The 24,429-nt window shown below is 34.0% G+C and overlaps 1 protein-coding gene across 2 annotated transcripts in view; it reads right to left on the bottom strand.

Moving 5' to 3' along the window:
* Nucleotides 1–24,429, bottom strand: part of LOC129222877 (cytochrome P450 3A8-like) — an 87,959-nt gene that overhangs the window by 35,927 nt on the left and 27,603 nt on the right. For both annotated transcript variants that reach the window (XM_054857437.1, XM_054857436.1), the window contains exons 3-8: nucleotides 21,114–21,166; nucleotides 20,295–20,391; nucleotides 17,162–17,278; nucleotides 12,992–13,080; nucleotides 5,024–5,169; nucleotides 910–1,025 (exon numbers count right to left, since the gene is read on the bottom strand). In XM_054857437.1, the coding sequence (XP_054713412.1) occupies nucleotides 910–1,025; nucleotides 5,024–5,169; nucleotides 12,992–13,080; nucleotides 17,162–17,278; nucleotides 20,295–20,391; nucleotides 21,114–21,166 (618 nt within the window). The remainder of the gene's footprint in view (nucleotides 1–909; nucleotides 1,026–5,023; nucleotides 5,170–12,991; nucleotides 13,081–17,161; nucleotides 17,279–20,294; nucleotides 20,392–21,113; nucleotides 21,167–24,429) is intronic.

The following is a 24,429-nucleotide window of genomic DNA, read 5'->3' as shown; positions in this document are numbered from 1 at the left end:
AATATTTTAATTTTGTCCCATGAAAAAAAAGTTTATATTTTCCTTTTTTTTTTTCTTCTGTAGGCTCAATTTAACTGTAAAAATAAAATAAAAAATGATGTTTCAATGCAAAGTTTATAATAAAATACAATATTCTTTTTTTATGTACTGCAATTTTCAAGATAAATTTTCAATTTGTTCATTTTGAAAAGGCTTAGTCATCCTAGCTATTTCACTTTGTCCCACGTTCCCCTACATATGTTCCGAGGGAAAAAATGATTTTTTTTTCCAAGCAAAAATTGTGTTGTCCTCACAGTTTGTTGGTATAATGGTTCTTTCTTAAATATCCACACTGTAGTCAAAAGAAATATTACCAGAATTTGCATTATTTTGATCCAAAAAATGTGCTTTAACAAATAATGAAAAAAAATGTAAAAACTGCCAAAAAACAGTACGCTGGTACTCCTCCTCTTTGATCGTCTGCAAGTGATCTCACGCTTTGAAGGAGGAGTGGAGTCTTTAAATTGTGACTACCATGACTAAAGGGAGCAAGGAGCCAAAGAAATTATATACTACTCAGTTTTTAAAAGAAAACATGTTTTTGTGATATAGCGTGAGAAGTAAAGGAGGGGGGAGAGGGAGGCAAAGTGTGACACTTTGTGGTAAAGGAAAGAGGAGGTCAAGTATTGTGGAAAATGTGTCATCATTTATATACAGCTCTTTAGACAATTTTCCAGCAAATAACAGGAAACTCTGCTCAATAAATGTAGAATCCCGGTGAATCAATATCAGTTAATAATGACTAAGAATGACAGGTACGATTAAATACTAGTTTGGTGAATAAGAAATAAGTTCATAGAAAATAAGTAACAAATCGTGATATATTAATAGTAAATAAACATTAAAACAGACTTAGTAAATAGGAAATACCTTTCCAGTTCTCTTCCGCTCTTGTATAATTTCCAAAGTGACATTCTTGAAGAAATTTATTCCTTTTGGAGGGAGGATGCTAATTCGTAAATATTTCATGATCCATGGAAATACCACTGCAAAGAAACATGTATCTAAAGAAATTCCAACACAGGAAATATTGCCCGTTTTTCACAAGAAGGCACTTGACTCCTCCCTCGTCACGTGGTATACGATGATTCTATTTCGCTGTTTTCGGCAAAAGGTATATCCGGATCATAGCAGTTTGTTGTAAAAGCAGCGGTTTTTAAAATGTAAGAATAACGAAAATGACAACAGACAAGTGAAGCAAGTGGTGTGAAGGATACTAAGACTTTTTTGCACATTAAAATGCGCGCCCAGGTTAATGCTGTCTGGTTGTCTCCTTTAGAAGCGCGTGGATTGCGTACCAATCCCCCTCCCCCCCCCCCCCGCCCGTAAAATGGAACTCCGCGTTCGAGGAGGCTAGGTGAAGTGCCTTCTCTTGAAAAACGGACAATACTAGAGAACTATGACCTTGTATCAACAGCCCGGTTACGAGATTCAGAGACTGCCTGCAGTTCCGCCACTGTTCTGGGATCATTAGTGTGAACCGGCCAGGGTACTAGGATTTTAAGATAAATAAATACCTTTGTGCTGAACAGTAAAGTAAGACAAAACAATGTTAGAAGAAGCACAAATTTGTAAATTACAGCAGAGGGGTGTTTCGGCGTTACAGGGAACGCCTTTTTCAATGCAAAAAATAATGAGCATATGGATGAAAAGACATCCGACAAAAGCCAAGAGCAGATAAGCATGCAGCTTAAAAGATAAAAACAGCGGATTAGCCAAACACCAATGACAAAGTTATAAACAGATCAGGAACCAATAGGAATGCAAGCAAAGGCCAAGAGCTTTCTCTTAGGTACGAACCCAGAAAGAAAGAATTCAATTGGACAAAGATTAAGCCGAAGCTTAAACAAAAAGAAAAGAAATTGTCAGTAACCGTGAACCGCAAGAACGGAAAAGCTGAATGGAAAACCATGAAATAAAATAAACAGAAACAAAAAATATTCGAAAAAAGGAAAAATAAAGATAAATAGAAGAAAATTTGGGGGGGGGGAGTGTCAATCAAGACAAAAAGTTAAAAATAAACAAAGGAAGATCAATAAAAATGAATGGGGAAAAAAGGGGGGGAATGGGGAAAGGACAGTATTAAAGATATGGGAGACAAATGTTAGAAAAATATGGAACTGCACTAAGATCGTTAACTAAGTTAGAACTGTTCCTCAAAATATGAAAGGATTCCCAAAAGTCAAGATCTGATGAATTGGGGCATTTTTGGATAATCTGATAAGAGTTAAAATCAAAAGAGTGATTCGAATCCCAACAATGTTGAGCAATACTAGACTTATTTAATTGTTGTTTTTTCACATAATTTTGATGCTCTTTCAAGCGAATTTTTAAAGCACGCCGAGTCTGTCCAATATAGGCAAGTTTACAACTACAATTAATTCTATAAATTCCACAACAATTAAGAGGGTGAATAGGATCTTTAAGAGAAGAGAATGAAAGTTTATTAATAGGAGAGAACACCACCTGGAATTGGAAACGTTTTAGAATCTTTGCAACCGGATAGCTTATAGATGGAAAGAATGGCAAAACAACCAAATTCTTTCTGATGAAGGTTCGGTTAAGAACATTAGTTTGGGATTTATTTGAAAAATTTTTATAAATGGAATCAATCAAAGTTGGCGGATAGTCTCTATCAATTGCCACAGCTTTAAGATAATTAAGTTCCACTTTAAGAAGTTCCGACGAAGAACAAATATTAATTGCGCGATAAACAAAAGAATTGAAAGCAGAATATTTTTGATTTGGAGGATGAGACGATAGTCTATGAGGAGGTAAAGAGACAGCAAAAGGTTTGCGATAAACAGTAGTTTCAAAACCAATTTCAGTACGAGAAACAAGTACATCAAGAAATGAAATGCAATTATTCCGTTCTTTCTCACAAGAAAACTGAATATGAGGATCAATGGAGTTTACAATAGATAAAACCTCATCACTCTCAAACTGATTCTGGTTCATTAGAACAAAACAATCATCAACATACCAAACATAAAATTGGAACTGCAGTTTTTGGAACAGCTTAACCTCAAAATAATGCATGTAAATATCACTAAGAATGGGGCTAAGTGGGTTACCCATAGCCAGACCATCTAACATAATATAAAAATTCCCATTAAAAACAAAAGAACATTGCTTAAGACAAGTACGGGTAAGGAAAATTAAATCCTCAATTTCCGTATTGGTGAAATGAAATTCAGAAAGTCTTCTACGAAGGCATAACAATGAACCCTCGACGGGAACGTTCGTAAATAAAGAGTTAACATCAAAAGAAGCCATAAAAGAATTATTTGGAACGAAACTATGAATTTTTTTAACAAACTCAACAGAATTTTTAATAGTAAATAAATTGCGACTCCTAAGGGGAGAAAACACAGAGACTAAATATTTTGCAAGTTTGTACGAAGCCGTACCAATATTGGAAACAATCGGCCTGAAAGGAATACCAGCTTTATGCACCTTAGGTAAAGCATAAAATCTAGCACAATTAGCAATAGATGGAACAACAGAGCGTTTAACATATGAAGGAATAGACTTAACAGACTTGACAGCAGATGATAACTCTTTATCACTAGGATCTTTAGAAATTTCAGCATATGGCCCAGAAGAAATCAAATCATTAGTTTTATCAACATAAGATGATTTGTCAAGAACAACAATTTGGCTACCCTTGTCAGCTTTGGTAACAACCAGATCAGAAGTCGAAACTAAGTCTTTAACAGAACGGCTAACAGTATTAGCAAATACAGGTTTAGAAATTTTCGAGTTAAAGTCAATATTAGAAGCTATAAGATGCCGAATCGAATCTTTTTGAGAGGAAGTTAAGGCACTAAATTTAAAAGCTTTCTCAATAGGAGCAATAAGCTTTGAAAAAGAAGGATTAACACTCACAGCAAAATTATCATTACATTTTAGAGCCTCAATTTGAGAATTACTTAATGGAACGCTAGAAAGATTAACAACAACATTCTTATTAACAACAGGTACATTATCAAGAGGAACGACATGAGAAGATTTACAAAGCATAGCTAATTTCTTTTTTCAAAACAATTTGATGTTTATCAGAGGAACGAAGGGTTCTAGACCAAGAATTTCTGTCACTAATGTTAAAGTTGGGAATGGAATTAGAAACCGAAAGATGTAAATCATAAAGTTCACGTTCAATAAACGATAAATGTTTCCTAGTTTCCTGGATCGAAGCTCTGAGTAAAGCCAATTTCGACCGAAAGATTACTTTGTCAATTTTGACAGAACGTGGTAAATTACATTTCAAAGAAATAAACTTCGGAATAATTATCTTGCGCCTACACTCTTGAAGAAATTTTAAATGGTTCAAAAAACGAAATTTCTTAATCCGAAGATTGGCAAACCTATTGATTTGAGACATAATAGCAAAAGCAAAACCGAATGAGAATAAACAACATCAAACAATAACAGAATGAATAAGAAAGAAGAAGTGAAAAGTCAGGATCAAAATACAACAATAAACAAAAATTCCGAAAACAAAAACAAAACCAAATTGCATAAAAGGCGGAAAATGTAAACTCATGCTCATTATTTTTTTCATTAAAAAAGGCGTTCCCTGTAACGCCGAAACACGTGTCTGCTGTAATTTACAAATTTGTGCTTCTTCTAACGTTGTTTTGTCTTACTTTATTAGGATTTTGTCTGAAAACCGGGACGTCTGGCAAGCCAGCTATAGGGGAACATGTGAACAATTAAAGACATTTATTTTTAAAGACGGATTAGTTTGTTTTTTTTTTTTTTTTTTTTTTGAAAAATTACAAGAAATTTGGTGACACAAACAAAAGAATTTTCAATCATGTGGACATTTTGTTCACTGAGAAATGACTAATATTTTTTTAGGAGTATAGAGATGAGAACAATTGTTCACATGTACCTTTCCCCAAGCACCCTCCTCTTGAACTCACGGTATGAGTGTTCTGCTTTAAAACTGTTGATTGTTGAAAACAGAATAATAACTTACAGAAAAGAACGAATCTCCAGCTAACGTTCCTTGTAAAAACATCTCTTGCTGCTTTTACAAATTTATTTTCTGGGTCATTATGGGAATCAAGCTTTGTAGAAAAAGCAGAACTTGCAATGATATCCATTGTAAAAGCACCATAAATTCTGAAAAAAAAAGAAAAAAAAATATATATATACATATATATATACACACAATGGGTGCTGGCTATCATTGTTAAATTTATTTTTCTCGCACGAAGTACCAAATCCAGCTCATACTTGCAGCAGTAATTGGTAGCACATTCCATGTTTGACTGTACAGTAGGGTGGTTCAAAAATACATGTAAAAAAAAGTTTCTTGTAGATAACAGGACACACCTCAATTTTGTTAGACTTGTGGATAGCAATATACTGGAAAAAATTTAGCTTTCTATTTCAACTGAAAGAAGGTGCTCAACCCTCTCCCCCAAACTTCATAAGTATGGAGAAGGTGGTTAAAAAAATACATTGAACTGAAAATACATCGCAGTAAAATAATTATTTATAAAAAAATTTAAAAAAATACAGCTGGGGAAATTAAATGTTTCAAAATTTGTAGCATTTTCTATGCTACGGCTAATGTTAAATTGAGGGGTTATTGAGCAGCCTCTTAAAATTTAAGTAAGAAGCTAAAACTTTTACAGCATAATACTATTGGTAAGTCTAAAAAAAAGGTGGTGTCCTATGAACTCTAGCTGGCAAAAAGTTTTTTTGAACCACGCGACTGTACAGGGTGTTCGAAAAGTCCTCGACACATTTTAAAAAGTCATAGAAAAGTAACAAATAGTCGTATGAAAATGCGGTTTGCGCCATAATATTTCACAAGTTCTAGAATTTTTATGATATCGTAAAACTAGTATGTTGTGGCCATCACGAAACTTTCTTCTATATTTTTCTTTTTCTTTTTTTTTTCTGATCCCTCCCCATGCTTGACGAGGAAGCAATATTCCCAACAAAAACAAAATTACACATGCAAAAACTTGACCCAATGTCTGAATTATTGCAAAAGCAAAGCAAAGAGCGAAAATTGAAAGTTATTTTAAAAGCCTTGCTTGAATGAATTACAAATATTTTATTTGTTAACAAACATAAGATGGCAACAGTTAAAAATTTTAAATCATTGAGATAATATTTCCTATCATTTCCATACAATTAAAATCACGAGAAATACGCAGACGACAATCTATTACGATTTATCTTTCTTATTGTTGCATTAATAAAAATATTTTTATTCGCAAAAAAAAAAAAAAATCAACACCTCTTGGAGCGATCGGCGTCAAAATAGAACCAAAGCCTGTTTACATATGGATTCACATATATTCCAAATTTCAACCAGAACATAGCATTACTTCTTGAGGTAGGGTACTCAAAATGGAAAAAAAGAACGGGTGATTGCGCTACCCCCTTTTTAGCTGTTGACACAAAAATAAAATCAGTTCTTATACCCACTAAGGGCTACTTGCCGATAAATTTTTCTTTCATTCCGTTCGTTATTTCTTGAGATACAGCAGTCACAATTGACGACAAAAAACGTTCTATAGCTCAACCCCCGTTTGAGTTATTGACACCAAAATTGAATCAGCACCTGTTCCTGTTAATACCAATATATGGACCAAATTTTGTTTGATTCCGCCAGTAACTTCCTGAGGAATAGCAAGCACGCGTAACTCGAAAAACGTCCCATTGCTCCACCCCCCTTGGAGGAATTCGCGCCAAAAACTAATGGGCACAAGTTCACATAGGGGCACATATGTGTACTAAATTTCGTTCGATTTCATGCGGTAGTTTTTGTTGTAGAGCGGCCACAAAAAACTGGTCACACACAGACGTGACACACATACAAACACACACACACACAGACAGACAGACATTTTCCAAAAATGGTCGAAATGGACTCAGCACACCTCAAAACGTTCGAATCCGTCAAAATTCGAAATTCGAAAATTTGCACGAATCCAATACTTTCTTCTATATATTAGATATAGAAGAAAGTAAAAAGGGGGAAAAAAGAAAAAAATCCCATATAAATAATATAAATCCTCATATAAATAATAGCCGATGATCGAGTAAACCGCGTGCTTCAACAATGAAACTCGCGAATTCATAATCTATACTAATATTATAAAGAGAGAGAGCGGATTTTTGTGTGTTTACATGTTCGAGGTAATCTCTGGAACCACTGCACCTATTTGAAAAATTCCTTCACTATATGAAAGGTGCTTTCTTACTGAGTAACATAGGCTATAATTGGAAAAAAATCCGATAAATAGTTCTTTTTTTGTTCCAATTTTGGCCCAAATTTCACGTAAATTGCCTATTATTGGCTGTTAAAGGGGTGAAAAATTACTTGCACATATTAATATTTTATATCGTTGAAAAGGGTAGAATTTTCCGCGTTCTAAGCAATTTGATTCAATGCTCTAACTTCGTTACGACGGGAGTAATTTGCGTTTTCATCTCGAACTTTTTTAGGCTTAGATGAAATTTTGGCAATACTTTCTTCATTAAATCTATCAGTAAACTAGTATGTTGTGGCCATCACGAAACTTTCTTCTATATCTTTCTTGTGAATTCTGATCAATCCCTATGCTTGAAAAGAATGCAATATTACCAGCAAAAAAAAAAAAAACTTGACGACCGTCCGAATTCCTGAATTCCCGCAAAAGCAAAGCAAAGAACGACTTGAAAGTTATTTTAAAAGCCTTGCTTGAATTAATTAGATGTTTTATTTGTTAACAAACATAAAATGGCAACAGTTATTAATTTTAAATCCTTGCGATAACATTTCCGATTATCTCCCGAAAATTAAAATCACGTGAAATAAGCAGACGAGAATATTGTAATTTATCTTTCTTATTGTTGCATTTATAAAGCTATTTTTATTAACACAAAAATAAAATCAGACCCCCATGGAGCGATTGGCGCCAAAATTGAAACAACGCCTATTTACAAATAGATTCACATTTATTCCAAATTTCATCCAGAACGTAGCATTACTTCTTGAGAAATGGCACTCACAATGAAAAAAAAGAACATTCGATTGCGCCACCCCCTTTTCAGCTTTTGACACCAAAATAAAATCAGCTCTTATACCCACTAAGGTCTACTTGCCGATACATTTTTCTTTCATTCCGTTCATTATTTCTTGAGATACAGCAGTCACAATTGACGACAAAAAACGTTCTATAGCTCAACCCCCGTTTGAGTTATTGCCACCAAAATTGAATCAGCACCTGTTCCTGTTAATGGCAACATATGGTCCAAATTTTGTTTGATTCCGCCAGTTACTTCCTGAGGAATAGCAAGCACGCGTAACTCAAAAAACGTCCCATTGCTCCACCCCCCTTGGAGGAATTCGCGCCAAAAACTAATGGGCACAAGTTCACATAGGGGCACATATGTGTACCAAATTTCGTTCGATTTCGTGCGGTAGTTTTTGCTGTAGAGCGGCCACAAAAAACTGGTCACACACAGACGTGACACACACACATACACACATACATACACACACACACATACATACACACACACAGACAGACAGACATTTTCCAAAAATAGTCGAAATGGACTCAGCACACCTCAAAACGTTCGAATCCGTCAAAATTCGAAATTCGAAAATTTGCACGAATCCAATACTTTCTTCTATATATTAGATATAGAAGAAAGTAAAAATGAAGGAATCGTCCCACAGTTTTTTTTTTTTTTTTTTTTTTTTTGACATCGTTTCAAAAAGCGACATTTTTTACTCCAGAAATATCTCGACCTATGGTCGAAAAAATAACCTTCTATCTCCAAAGGGAAAAAGGTTACAAGCCGTTAAGAATAAAGTTCGAATAAATCTAATCTCCATTAAAATAACTGATGTTTTGTTTCACATTACCATGGTTACGTCTTTTAGCTTCGCTTCATTTTAATTTCTTAAAGGTCCACAAACTTTGCGCCATGAAATTATAAGCAATGAGGAAATGTTTTCGCCAATTTTGCATATTTTACGATTTCCGTTACGATAATTCCCCCAGACAATGTAGAAATTGTGGGAAGAGTTTGAAAACTAGGAGTCTTAGCAATTTTCCCAATTGTCGCCAAATTTGTGGACGCCAAAGACCAAGGGCTAATGTACTTCGGCCATGGCCTTGCTGATAGTGACAAAAGTACCGTAATGCAGCAACCGTAAATGTAATTCATTGTTTTGGCGATTTGTTGTGGAAGAAAAGAAACTTTTGATTTGTTTTTATCCGAGTGAAATGTACATTTTCTTCCCTTTTTCTGACGATGATTTTTAAATGCTCCACTAGATTTTTTTTTTTTTTTTTTCTTTTTGTCAGACGGATGGATAATGAGAGCGTGGTTGCTGGGCGAGTTTGGCGATAAACAATAGAGTTGCGGAACTAAAGGGTGTCCCAAAATTAACGCAAGATTTGAATTTGCCGCCATTTTTGCAATAAATGGTTGGCAACCCTGAAAAAAGAACAATTTGACAGCTGAGAGTTTAGGGTAATCAAAAATGGAGCGTTGTACGATACAATAACGCGCTTTCATTATTGAACAATTGTTTCAAAAATAATGAAAGTTGAGGCTGGTCAAGCAGTTACTGTTATTGGCGCTCGGTATCGCAACACGGTAATGCACGGGTGGTTGTGGGCTTGTTGACATAGACCTTTGAATTCAAATAACCCCATAAGAAGAAATTTAAAAATGTTAAATCACACGATCTAGGGCGCCAATTCTGATGACGGAAATGAGAGAGTACGCGACTAGGAAATGCCTTATGCAGTAATTGAAATGTTTCACTCTCTCTAGCTGTATGGTACAATAACCCCTCATTTTTACTAACCCTAAACTCTCAACTGTCAAATTGTTCTTTTTTCATGGCTGGCAACAATTTATGGAAAAAATGGTGACAAATTCAAATCTTGCGTTAATTTTGGGACACCCTTTATTTTTACATTTGAAAGAGATTATTTGATGTCTTTTTTTGTTTATTTGGCCAAATATTTTAAATTGCAGTAAAAAACGCTTCATTCACTAAATAGAGTTTTAAAGCAACTGTAAATCTATTTTAATGATTTGACGAAAAGTTTTAAATTCCAAAGAAACTTTAATAGGTTTTTTTTTCCTTTGAAAAGGAGTGTACGCATTTTATACAAAGAAAAATGATCATTTTACTTCAGAAGGGGAGGGGGCGTCAATTTTTTTTTTTTTCTTTTATGCAACGGACTTCCATTAAATTTTTAGCATGGGCATCGCTGTGCGCGTACTGCTAGTATGTCATAATATGAAAATTTTTGAAACTTGAGGGTATACGCTATACGTCTGAAAAATGTTTGAGAGTATACGGCGTATATGGGGTATATCCTATGGGAACAACACTAAGGTCGCAAGCACACGCTGGAAGCGATACCTTTCACTGATTTAGCGTTCAACCAGCTCATAAACCCCAGAACAATAGAATTTGGTCTGTAGACACTCCAAGTACCTCAGAAAATGCATCGCCAAAATCCAAACATATCCACTATAGGGTCTCTAATGTAGACTAGACATTTCAATTTGACTCCACACCAGTTCATACGGCCAAAAAGACAAGGGTGGGGCAAGGCGCATTGTTTTTGACATGATATTAACTTTAGAGTTGCCGCTCTACTAACTAGACCTCAATCTCATTTTTTAGAGTCAAAGGTCTACCCTAAACTATACATAAGTTTGAATTCTCTAAACCAGTTGCTTTATAGGGAATAGGATTGATTACAGGACTTGCGGCCCTTGAATGAAAATTTCAATAAACAATTGCAACTCTGTATTGCTTTAAAAGGCGGCCAGTTTGAAACCAATTAATTTATTGATTGCTTAAGGTCTTCTTATATTATTGTTTTTAGTGATTTGTTAATTTATTCATTTTCAATAAAGTTACATGGAAAATTGCTTGCCTAGTAAGGATATTGATTTTTTTTTCTTTTTTTGCAAAAATTAGTTTCTTGATCTATACACAAATTATATTAACATACAACAACTTGCATTATCAAAGTTAGGCTGTATTTTAAAGGACTGTATTGACATACAAGGAGGGGGTGACATCAGAATTTAAGTATGAGAAATTTCTGATTACTTTTTGCGCAAAATTTCAATTAAAACTTCCTGAAAAGTTGAAAAAAATCATTTTTTTTCAATTTTTCCGGAGTGAAAATTAACCCCTTTGGAAAAAAATGTTTTTTTTTTTTCGTTTTTTCGGAAATTTTCCGTTTTTTCCTACTGTTTTCATTTCTAGACAACGCTGAACTCGATCCGGCAACTTAACAGTTTTACTGGTAAGACTGTCATTTCAGGGGAATGAAGAAATGAGCTTAATGCCAAAATTGATAGATCTTTTGTCAAACAAAAGAATACAACGTTATTAAAATTGTGAGCTAAGTTATCAAAAAAAAAAGGTCTAATAACACAGCTTTGGGTATGAACATGTACAGTTGCACCCAACAGTATTCGTACACCTAGAAATTTTTTAGCAAAGCCAAAATAACGCAAAACTAAATTCGAATATGAAGTTAAAAAAACTTTCACATCATTCCTACGCTATCCTCATATGTATAATAGCCAATGATCGAGTGACCCGCGAGTTTCAACAATGAAACTCGCCCCACGGCATGATAATTTGATAATATGTTTTGGTAATGTTTAACATGCATGGAAAAGCTTTATTGTGACAAGGTTGAACTCGATCCAGTCACTTAACTGCTTTACTGGTAAGACTGTGTCATTTCAGGGGAATGGAGAAACGAAAAAATGATCAACATTGAACGCTACCTATTGGAGTTTAGGGTTAATCCACTAGAGTTAGGGTTACAATTTGAACTATCAAAATATCTCCAAACAGGCAATGACATCGTTCAAATGTAGAAGCAATTTTCACCCCTCATATCTTGACGGGCGACTTTCCAGTTATAAGTAATCGCTATATCGTCATGATAAGAAAAACAAATGTCATGTGAGATATTTAATCACTTTATTAAACAGAAAGTTATACCTTTCATTACCAGAGTTCAATGTATGCACCGTTAGTGGATATGGGATGAACTTGAGCATGGCCTCACTTGATTCTTATAGGCCGTGACTAAGGCCCAGGGGTTCTAGCCGTTACAATAGCTGAAATTCATAGCAACAAAGAGGTCGCTACAGGCAATCCCTCTTTTCCATTCATACAATCAAAATTTCCATTGATTGATGTATACACAGGATTGGGTTCAGCACCTTTTGCGATCAAAATCGACGACACATGAAATTTCGCATTTGCCATGAATTTCAAGCGTTGCACCGGTTTAACTTAGAAAAGTCATAAATTGTCTAGGCCTTTAAAAATCAAGTGGGGCCATGACTAGAATATCGTTTAAATGTGGTTCGCGAGCCACATACAGTGCACTCATTGATCTCTGGTAGCGATTAATCAAAGATTGCTTTCTGTTTAAAATGATTAAACACCTGATATTCCGAAAGAAATAACAACGTCAAAAAGCACAAATTGCAGATTACTGTAGACACGTGTTTCGGCGTTACAAGGAACGCCTTTTTCAATGCAAAAAAAACAGAGCTTATGGATGAAAAGACATCCGACAAAGCTTTTGTTGGATGTCTTTTCATCCATAATCTCATTACTTTCTGCATTAAAAAAAAGGCGTTCCTTGTAACGCCGAAACATGTGTCTGCACTAATTTGCATTCGTATTTATATGTTGTCAATTAATTAAAGCATATTAGCAGGTTCGGTGTTAATTTTACTTAAATTTCCGAACTGAAATTACGCGTAAAAAATGCACCCCAAACATTTTTTTAAATGTCAATATCTTTTAAAATTTTTAAAAACTCTGAGAGCCGCATTTTTTTTTTCATCACCTATAATTTTGTATAGGGAAAAACAATAAAGTACGAACAGCGATCAGTGCTACAAAAGAACTTGTTCTTACTTTTTTAAGTCAACAGGTTTTCCTTGTTCCGCGTAAGCTTTATAATTCGTGACACACGTATTTGCACATTCTTTGAAAATTTTCACCATCTGTAAACATTCAAACAAGAAGAGTAAAAAATATATTGAGGTAGCAAGAACTTTTATCTGATATAGCAATGTCAAAAACTTTAAGAACCAACCTCAGAACAAACACATTTTGTTATGCGCCATATGATGTGGAGTCTTGACTTACGCAAGGGATGCGTTGCAATACCCCTCGCGTAATTTAAAATTTTGAACAGTGAAAAGAGTATGAACACAATATTTTAATAAACATACATCGTCACTAAGACACTCGTAAGCGTCCCTCGAACAGTCTTAAATTAAATTATTCCTTAAATATATATTGCTGCTTCCTACATGAGGAATTAAATTTATTCTTCATTAAAAAAAATTTAATTTAAATTTTAAAAAATTGTGTTATTTAACACAAGTCATCGTAATAATGCGCAAAATAGATCTTTAATTGTATGAAATTTTCTCTTTCTCTTCCCTTCTTCCTGAACTGGGGTGAGAAAAAAATATGTAAAATACATGATATAAGAAGATAACCATGTTCAAAAATTTATTTATTTACCTCTTTCTTACTTAGTAATATTAATGCATCTTGCATTATTCTTCGATTCAAAAACCTACATTTTAACTATTATGCTTCTATGAGGGTCAAAAATATTGAAAACAAGTGTTACGAAAAAAAAATGGGTCAGAAAAAAAACATTTGAAATACAGGATATAAAAAGATGATCATTGCCAGAATTTTTTTTTTTTTTTTTGTATTTTTAGTACACTTTGCATTATAGCGAATAAATACCTTTGTGCTGAAAATTAAAATAATCAGTAATCCAACATTTTGAAGCACAAAAATTGCAAATTATTGAAGACACATGTTACGGTGTTACAAGGTGTTCGGTGCTTTTCTCTGATGACCTTTCATCCAGAAGCTCACACTTCTTTGCATTGAAAAAGGTGCTCCTTGTGACACCGAAACACGTGTCTGCAATAATTTGCAATTTTTGTGCTTCAAAACGTTGGATTACTGATTATTTTAATACTTTGCATTGTTTAAAAGCCTACATTGTAATTATTGTTTTTCTTTTTCGCAAAAAGAAACAAGAAATGAAAGAATTGCAGCTTTCCTCATTAGCATTTGAATGTTTGCAATATAATAAAACCTGTTTTACAAAACAGAGTGTTAATGTGTTTCCGCAGCAGAAGAGCTATCGAATCCGAATGGTTTCGGAAAAAATGGTAAATTCGGAAGCAATGACACTCTAAGTAGAACTGAAGCATTTAGAAGTCAAGAGGCGCCAGGTGTCAAAATAGTTTTACTATAATGTGGTGCAAATGGTAGATGAATCCCTCATCTATTTTGGAACGAAATATGGCACTAGGTATCCCAGTAAGTACTTCTATATATTAGGCACTAAAGAGATGCTGACAGCAGCTGCTTAAGTACTTAAGAAGTATGGTTGTTTGACACCACACGCTGTCGTATATGACCTGAATTTGTCCTACGTATAAGTAATGGTACACTCAACTTAGCACAGCGTTTCAAAGAATTATAATAAGTGAAAATTAAAGATATTGGCTCCAGTGTACTAACTAGTATGGTATTTAAGTTGAAACACCGATTCTGTATATCTTGCTACAAATAAATCAGAGTTGTAATTCAAGTATTTTCTAACCCATGACGTGTGCTGTATTTTAAAAAGCCGCACATTTTTGGTCAATAAAATCTGGTGCAATGCTATGACGCCATTTTTTTTGTTTCGCCAATTCTATGAAAAATGGTTTAACTCATAATTGAATTGGCAGGTTTAAGAAGGGAATAAAAACCAAAAATGTATTTTTTTTTTTTTTGCAATCTAAAAAATCTCCTAGCTTCAATCTACATGTGACCGGTAAGAAATAAACAAAAAACATTCCCTAGAGATGGTTATAGAACATTGAGTTTAGCTTCAGGTGTAAGAAGGAAACAAATCCCGGAATTATTTCCTTCCTAGAACTTATAATTAATTGGTCCGCTAGGTTGCAGCACGAGTAGTTAACCAATTGAGAAAACTATTTTAAATGTTTATTATATGTTCGTTACAAAACTTTGTCTTTTCAGTGTGCCAAAGTCTATATCGTTATTTCCATCAAATTATGATTAATTAATTATTTACTAGTGTTCGCCCAGTGGTCGAAACTCGACCATATTCATAAATGAATATTTGATAAAATTTGTATGATTTTAACTATTTCCAACGTTTTTATTTCTACTCTTACTCATGTTCACTGTACATCTGGAAACATGCAATTTTTATATGTGTACGCAATAACAAACAGTAATAAATTATTCCAATTTTTATTTTTGTCTGTTAATTTCAAAATAAATGGATGAAAAGAGATATTTCGGTAAAGGGGTCATTTTCGAAATTTTAAAAGTATTATTTTTTCTGAAAGAGCATGCTTAAAAACATAGGTTTTAACTATATTTTAAATAATTTGAAAAAATTATATTTTTTAACAATTAATTTAATCGGTGCACAGATTGAAATTCATTTTTTACGCTTCTGCACATGTCGTCAAAAGCAATGAAATGCCATTCACTGATGCCATTAGCGTTTTTTAAAGTATTTTTCACGAGCTTTCCAACCATTCCAAGCTCGAAGCATTAAAATGCATTTTTCGTGTAGAAAAAGCGGTATAAAAAATGAATTAAAACTTAATGTTTCACGCTTCCAACAATGAATTTCAACAATGGAAAAGAGATAAAATTAAAATTTTTGAGTTTCGCTAACTAAAAAACGCTTATAATTTTTTTTCTAGTGGATTTAGGTTATTGGACCTTGGGCGCCCTGACCCTTTCTTCGTTGGGAGCATTTTTTAAAGACCTTTCCAGCCATATCAAATTCGAAAAAATTGGACCATCCGTTCGCGTAGAAAGAGACATTTAAGACGAAAATGCGTTTTTTATTAATATCTCCGTTAATTAGCGTTCGATTTCAAAAATTTTTATTGATGACACTAAAACTCGGCAATAGCTACTGAACAAAAAAAGAATGAAGGAAATCGGTTTACAAACAGCGGAGGAATCGGTACCGAAAGAAAACGGCTTGCCTATTAATATATAAAGATTGTTAACTTATTTAACAACTTATTTAACAGTGTCATTGGGAGATTCTGATGAAGTGTATGAAGTTTGAGGTTTCCTACAATGGGGGGGGGGGGGGGGCGTTCGTAATATTGATAAAACGGAGACATTCGCAATTTCGAAATATAGACATTTAATATATGAATCTGCAGGATATGTAACTACTTCGTGAGTTCATTGATGGCCCAGTCAAAAGAAGTTAAAACTTGCAAAAAACAAGAACTGATGTGAAATTCCCCACGGATCCAGCTTAAAACTCTAAACTTGCAATAAATCCTAAACAATTGGATGATCTGAAAAAACTTCTTTGTTACATTTCAGACGAAAAGAAACCATTTTACGGTGTAATGGTGACTTGGCTTATTAATATCTCACCAGGATTAAGATCATTTGGATGATGGATTTTGTGTTTCTTTTCTTTATAATTTAATATTTACTTCTCATAATTTAACTTTTTCACTTTTGTAATTTTCAGTTTATTAAAGTAATAATTTCTTACTAATTTCAAAAGCTGTTTGCTATTTTCACCCCGATAAATTGTCATAAGTTTTAAGAAGGAAATAAATCCAACAACTTCTACCCGATCTATAAAAATTCTAAGTAGTTCCAATATTTTTTTCACGACACTATAAAACATTTAACCGAGCTCTCAAACTCTGTACAAAGCCGGAAGATATTGAATGAAATTTACGAAATTTATAGTTTTTTTTTTTTTTAATTTCCCAAAAATTCGATTTTTGGACTATCGACAGGCCCTTTTCAAACCTGTCGATTCAATTATGATCTTTCATCAAATTACCATAAGACTTCTATAATTACTTTATGATACATGAAATCACTATTTTTCAGCACATAGAACCGTAATTTTTTTCACATTAATTTATGAAAACGTTAAATTAATAAAAATACAGTTATACTTTATTACGCTGCAATCTTTAATAACCAAACAATCCCAATTTTTGCAAAAGAGGAATTGAAAAACTATGAACTTACCCTCTTAATTTTCCCCGTTGTGAATGTGGGAGTGATGATGGTGCGAACCCTTTTCCAATCTTCGCCTTGTAGTATGGATACCATTTTATCAAAAACAGGATCGCCAACTTCAAATTTCTTGAAACAAAAAAAGGGTGTTTTTTCAGGACAAAATTTAAAGCTTGATTTTATCTCGATTTATCGTGAAAGATATCGTTGAAATTTATTTACTAGAGCATATAAAATCTAAGAATTGAAGAACTAAATACTAATTTATTTGTAGAAATCTAGCACCTGGACTTGGTTCCATGTTATATACCAATCACTTTCATCATGTTAGTGACTAAATTGCCCCCCCCCCCCGTTTGTCCTTGAAATAGTTTTAAACATTGAATTGTAATTGGGTTGATTACGGAACTTTAAAAGCATTTTTTTTTCTGAAAGAGCATGCTTAAAAACACAGGAATAAAACATTTTTAAAACAATTTGACACAATTTAACACATTTTTTAAATGTTTTTAATCGATGCGCAGAGTCAATTTCATTTTAGCGCAGAGCGCAATGTTTAATTCGCTTCTTTATTCTCATGTAGTGGCAACGCGGTTGACAACAGGCGTAAACGTTCAACACGCCAATAGAGTAGCATGCAAGTACCTTACTTGTGACGCTATAGATCATGCCTTATTTCCAGATTCAGACATAAAGAAAATTAAATAAAAAATAACTGTTGGGAAAATAAAAGTTTTTTTTCCGGCTCCATGTTTTTTTTTTTTTTTTGGGGCAATCACGATTGCTTATTGCTTTTATATGACCGTCCTTGGCGTCTGGTTCCTTTTTCAGCTTGGACCAGGGACACCAGCACCACCGCCCACCGGCCTCTGCAGGCGGCGCGGCTGCTCCGGTCCTGAGCCATCCGCTTCTCCTGGTCGGAGGCGTCCATGTCCTACACACACTCGCGCGCGCACACACACACACACGCTCATACACACAAGCCTTTACACACATACACACACGCCTACGTGCATACACACTGGTCTACGCACACCCACAAGCCTACACATGAACGCACGCGTGCCTACATATACACACACACGCACACACGTAACCGCCTAGGAGGACGGGTAGGTTTGGGGGGACAGGAGCTGTTTCTAGAAACAATAGCCCTCAATGAGTAGGGCCCTGTCGCAACTCGTGATTGCGAAAAACATAATTTGAATTCAAAATTTCAGAATTCGAATTAATTTTGAAAATTCAAAAATTTTTTTATTTATTTATTTTTTTTTTAATTAATTTCAGTGACTAGAAGTAGTTTTTTTGATTGAAGGAAACACTCCCATAGTGACAAAACATTCCCGATAGCTAAACTTTAACATTTTTCAAAAACACAAGAATTGAATTTCTTGGGTGCAAATACATTATATCCCAAATGTGCAAGTCAATGTTTAAAAAAAAAATGACTAACGCATGACATACAGTAACGTACATACATTTTCTGAATCCCCCCGCCCCCTCACATTTTTTTCAAATGCAACTAAAACCTGTAAAACTCAAGAAGCTTTCCTTTCCAAGAAATATAGTTATCAGTGATGCTGATCAACTAGTATTTTTGAAAATGTTAAATTTTGAAGTTGACAATGTTGAAAAAAAATCAAAATTTGCTAAAAATTTATTTTTTAAAAGGATGTAACATAAAAGAAAAATCATCAATTGTGCATGTCATTTTGAAGAGGGAGGTAGCGTCTCTAAAACAAAGAAACTTCAACAAAATATTGTTCACCCTTCCGGAGATAAAGCAGTTTAAACATTTTGTCGAAACTTTTAAATTTTATCTTGTTGCATTTTTATTTGTTACTCTCTCTCTTGATGTGTTTGTGCTGAGTGCACTACCTATGAGCACTCTAATCAACGAATCCTATTTTCAAGTGCTACTGTATTATTCTCAGAAAAAGCAGGAATTTTGCTGCTAATTTTTTTAAAAAAATAAAATTTCTCCTAATATGTTAAATACTTAAGATTAAGTTAGATCTATCTTAAAGTAATTATGCTATTATAGTGGTTCAGATCAAGCGAGCAAATATTTTAAGTTATCTAAATTACTTTGTTACTGCCAAATCTATGGACAAACTTTGTCTACAGATATAATGTCCACGGATGTGATAAAAACAACCATTTTCTACAGTTACGAACATGTGCTTTTGAAGTTTTGACTTGAAAATTGAAAAGCAAATAAAATCACTAGCGAGAAATGGTGCCGAGGATGTCATCTTCAGCCCACTGTATCTCGGACCATGGGCAAGGAACTTTTTGGGAAAAACAAAAATATGACTGTAGCTTTCTTTTTCTTGAAAATTTAACGCATGTTAAATTCAAAAACTTCTGAGATTATGAAGGTAAGATTTTTTCTTAGCCTGTCTGAATTAGTAAGGACTATGACAAATTAACATATTTATAGCAGTGTAGTAATATTAACTTATTTAGGAAAATTATCTTAAAAACAAACTCTGTATGAAACTTCAAAAACAAAATTTTTTAAACGAAAAACATTCTGCATATTCGTAACTTCTTAATGTTTAGCTTTATACGACCTTCTGAGCAATTCCTCTCCCCAAGATAAATAGTTACAGGGTGTCCTGAAAAAGACTGACTGTTTTAAAAATGTATAACAGAAGAACGGTTAGTGAAAAAAAAAAACAAATTCTTTCAGAAAATTCATGTGGTGGGCCCTAATTTTTTTCCCCTCAGAGTTCCAAATTTTAGTTCAAAAATATTTCAATAGATGGCGCTGCACATTGTAAGCCGGTAAGTCAAAAAAGAAGAATTGAAATTCACCGATTTTTCCTCCGATTGCGACAGGGGATTACAGCCAACGATTGTTTGAAAATATTGTTTTGTTCTTTTTATTTTCGAAAAATTATAACGTAATTTTCAATTTTTTTTTCTGATTTACGGGCTTACTACCTGCAGCGCCATCTATTGGAAAAAATTTCAACTAAAATTTGGAACTCAGAGGAAAAACATTTACGACCCACCACATGAATTTTCTGCAAGAATTATTTTTTTATCATTTACCGTTTCCCTGTTATAAAATTTTAAAAACAGTCAGTCTTTTTCAGGACACCCTGTATGTGATGCATTTTACATTACAATTTCTTACTCTTCGGGACGAAAAAGAAGGGAAATCCTTGACCAATATGTTCTTCAAGAGGGCTGGATCTCCTATTGAGATGACAGGACGAGAACCTTCAAAATGCCTAAACAGAAACAAGAGTCACTTACTATCACTTGAATGTTCTAACTGTTTTTCAAATACTTGAACAATGCTGATGTGGGCAGGTAAAGTGCAGTTGCAAGGGGTATCAATTTAGTACGGAAAGACACCTCACGGACATGGATGTGAAAAATAGAACGGTTAAAAACGTGCATTTGGTTTTTGTGATTTCACGTAAACGTCCCGGATTTACGTTCCAGTGACGTCACGAAATTTGGACGGAAGAAGAAATAATAATCTTCCGGATAAAACATGATACCGAAATGTCAAATGAAGTTACATTGTTACGTCTTGTCATTCTTTTTCTATCTCAGATCACTTTCTCACGATCACAGGGTAGGAAATCACAGAAAAACAAATGCGCATTTTAGCGTTCTATTCTTTGCATTGATGTTCACAAGGTATTTTTTTGTACCAAATCTATGATACTCTACAACTCTGTAAATCACTTTTTTACTCTATCTCAATCTGTAGCCGAGATACAAAATTGTAACTCCGCAGTTCTCCACCAGGTGGAGTTGGGAGCGGTCTCATTCGTTAGCGTATATCCGGTTCACTATACCTAGACACCACGTTTATAAAAAAGATAACAGCAGTTGTTACGAAATTAAGAGGGTGACAAGGGAGTTTAGTAGACTGTCCCTTAGACAGTACGTAGAACTAACTTTTATGTCAGAACTAACTTTTATGTAACAAAGAACTTACCCATAAACTTGTCCATACTTATTATATCTTTCAATTTCAACATCTTGAGCAGGCTGAAAAAATAGCAAAAAGTTATGATATGCGATTGATCGATTCAATTTTAATTGAAAAAACATATCGAATTTATTGTGTTCGTGAGCGTTGTTCAACAACGAAATTCTAACGCTCAATCCCTTTGCAAATGGTACATTTTTACCAATTTATTTGCCCTTTACTCCCCGAATTTAAAATTTGGGTTTGAATTCCGATATTTTCGAATATAAGGAACCGTTATGTATCATATAATGAAGTATTAACTTTCCAAAAAGTTTTGTCGTATTAAAAAAATATGAAATTTACGTTTGGAGGGCGTGACCGTACGGTCATATGTACAAATTATTATTTTTCAAGTTTTTAATTATTTTGAGATAGTTGATAATTTATATGAACATAATGGTTCCTTATTTTTAAATACATCACAATTAAAAGCCTAAGTGTAAAATTCGAGAAATATTTAAAGTAATTTTTAAGTGTCGTAATGTTTACATATCACGAATTTTTACAACATAAAGTGCAAATATGAGCTCTTTATGTTGTAAAAATATCCCTCCCAAACAAATGGGTTGAGCACAAAAAAAATAAATATTGTTAATAAAACTCAAAAAAAATGTAAAATATTAAAAATAATAATAATAATAATAACAATAATAAAAACTGCCTAAAATTACAGTCAACATTTCTGATAGTTAAGCTTGCAGGTATGTAAACGGTCAATGGTTATATACACACGTTTCCTTTAACTTTTTGTTAAACATTTTAGTCCTGCTTTTGAGCAAAGCTATTTCATAGAACCTCTTTTCCTGAAATCAAAACACATCCTATGTTCGCGGAGAAAAAGAAACATATATGATGCTTGACAGAAACTATATGACTTCATGAAATTCAAAAACATTTATATTTTTTTGAAATAAATGGAGTCCTATAATTTGATTCAATGAAAGAAAATAAGGGAGAAGACGGAAAACAGAATTGACTTTTTGATTGTTTCATACTTCCAAAAATTAAAATGAAATAGGTTCGGATTTTACACTAGTTTGTTGTATTTTAACTCGATTTTTTCGCACCGAAAGGGAAGTGAAGACAAATTTTCGACACTTGAAATCTGATTTTCAACATTCTTAATCTGTATTATATAGCAAAAAAGAGATAAAACGGTTTTAATGAACTGTTTGGGTATGAAACGGTGCAACACAAACAGTGATAAACTGCGTATCGATGACGTGCTGTCAAGATAAGTCACTTGGAAAAATAACAGATTAAAAATATCGGTGGACTGAAAAATATAAATTACCGACAAGAGTGAAAGAAAAGATAAACGAATTTAGGATACATTTCATTCATTTTTCTAAACTTCCAAGCAATATTCCAATGACGCGCAGAATTTTTGATGCTTAAATCAAGTTTCCCATTGCGATATTATTAGTACGCTAGAAATCCGCCCGTCATGGTTATGACGGGTGAAAATTGTTTCTACATTTGAACGAAGCAATTGCCTGTTTGGTGATAGTTTGATCGTTAAAATTTTAACCCTAACTCCAGTGGATTAACCCTGAACTTCAGTAGATAGCGTTCATCGTTGACTACATTTTCGTTTCCTCATTCCCCTGAAATGACACAGTCTTACCAGTAAAACAGTTAAGTTACCGGATTCAGTTCAGCCTTGTCAAAATAAATCATTTCCCTGCATGTCAAGCATAACCAAAAATCATTATCAATTTATCATGCGCGTGCGCGAGTTTCATTGTTGGTGACGTCAGCGTTACTCGATCAGTGAATTCGCTATTATATATATGAGGATGTAAGAAGGCATTTACTCATAATGAGAAGTTATACAGTTTTAGGTCTACCACACGAAACAACTAAGTTGAATCTAAAGCCCTAGATTGTAGCTTAAGTTGCGATACGTCCGCCATCTTGAGGTTAAACGATGCTTTCATCGATGTCTGCTATGGTGAAATAGTATGTTTTGCTTCTTGATTGTAGATTAACATGGGGTTATTAAGAAAATACAATCAAAAAGCAAACCACGACAAAAATCTGAAACACAGAAAATTTTCTTTAGAGAAAATTTTGGAAGTATATTATTACAGATTGCAAAATCCTCTGGAGTAGATTGAATGCAGTGCTGAACGCTTCTGTAAGCATAAGGAATGCACTCAAAACCTTTAACTTAGTAAAAGTGAACAATAGTTATTTCTAAAGAAGAAAGCAATGAGAAACCTGACATTATTTATGCTATCTAACCTGTACAAAGCACCTGCCGATGTTTTGTCACTGAAACTGATATTATAAATGTGGATGGTGCCGTGAAAATTATGTTGGATGAAGTAGCTAAGCAATCTGCAATATTCTGCGTTATTCCAAAAGAGGCGACAGAAATCTGAATTAAACACTGAATGACTCCATGACAGTGCAGTACGTTAAACTGCTCAAGTTTTTGAATGCATCTTTAATGTGAGTAGTAAAATTTGCAAAGTTATACTAAAACTTTTACTAAGACTGCGACTTGATGAAGCTGAAGCCCTACCTCGCAGCTTAAGAAGTAGCACATCCGCCATCTTGGGGCTAAACTCGCATTCTTCCGATTTTGCTAGATGAACTAGCCTGTTTTGCTTCTTGATTGTGGATTAACAAGGGGGGTTAATAAGAAACCACAAGCAAGAAGCAAAACACGCTATTTCATCATAGCAGACATAGAAGAAAGCATGTTTTAGCCACAAGATGGCGAACGTGTCGCTACTTTATTCTACGATTCAGGGCTTTAGTTGAACCAATATTCGAACGGGTAGTTTTGGGGAAGTGTGTAACCTGGTAAAAAAGTGGGGGAATCACCCGCCATCCTTCACACGGCGTCAACTTGTCAGTCACACGTGCCACTGCCGTTCTCATCCCAGTAAGTTGAATCAACTTTTTAGTTGATTCAACACCTCTGGACATTGTCAAGTATTTGCTCTACATAAGAGGAAACTAGTTTGGGGCAAAACTAACCTGGCAGCATTGTGAAGGCTACCATGATTCTAATCACAGCAATACGAAGCTACCAGGTTAGGTTTGCATCAACTATTCCGTTGCATCAACTATTCGGTACAGTTTTAACAGCGTTCTGGAACAACTGCTCTAACAAATTTGGCTAATTACAAGAACAGTTGATTCAACTAAGTTGATTCGTGTGAAGATAACGAAAAACACCGAGCAACTAGTTGACCGGCAACTTTTTCAACAGTTGATTCAACTAAGTTGCCTCGTGTGTAGTAAACCTTAATCTGTTTTATACGTA

Source organism: Uloborus diversus, chromosome 5 (genome assembly GCF_026930045.1).
Source record: "Uloborus diversus isolate 005 chromosome 5, Udiv.v.3.1, whole genome shotgun sequence".
NCBI lineage: Eukaryota > Metazoa > Arthropoda > Arachnida > Araneae > Uloboridae > Uloborus > Uloborus diversus.
Note: the sequence above shows the minus strand (reverse complement) of the source record. Positions and strands in the feature narration are given on the sequence as shown.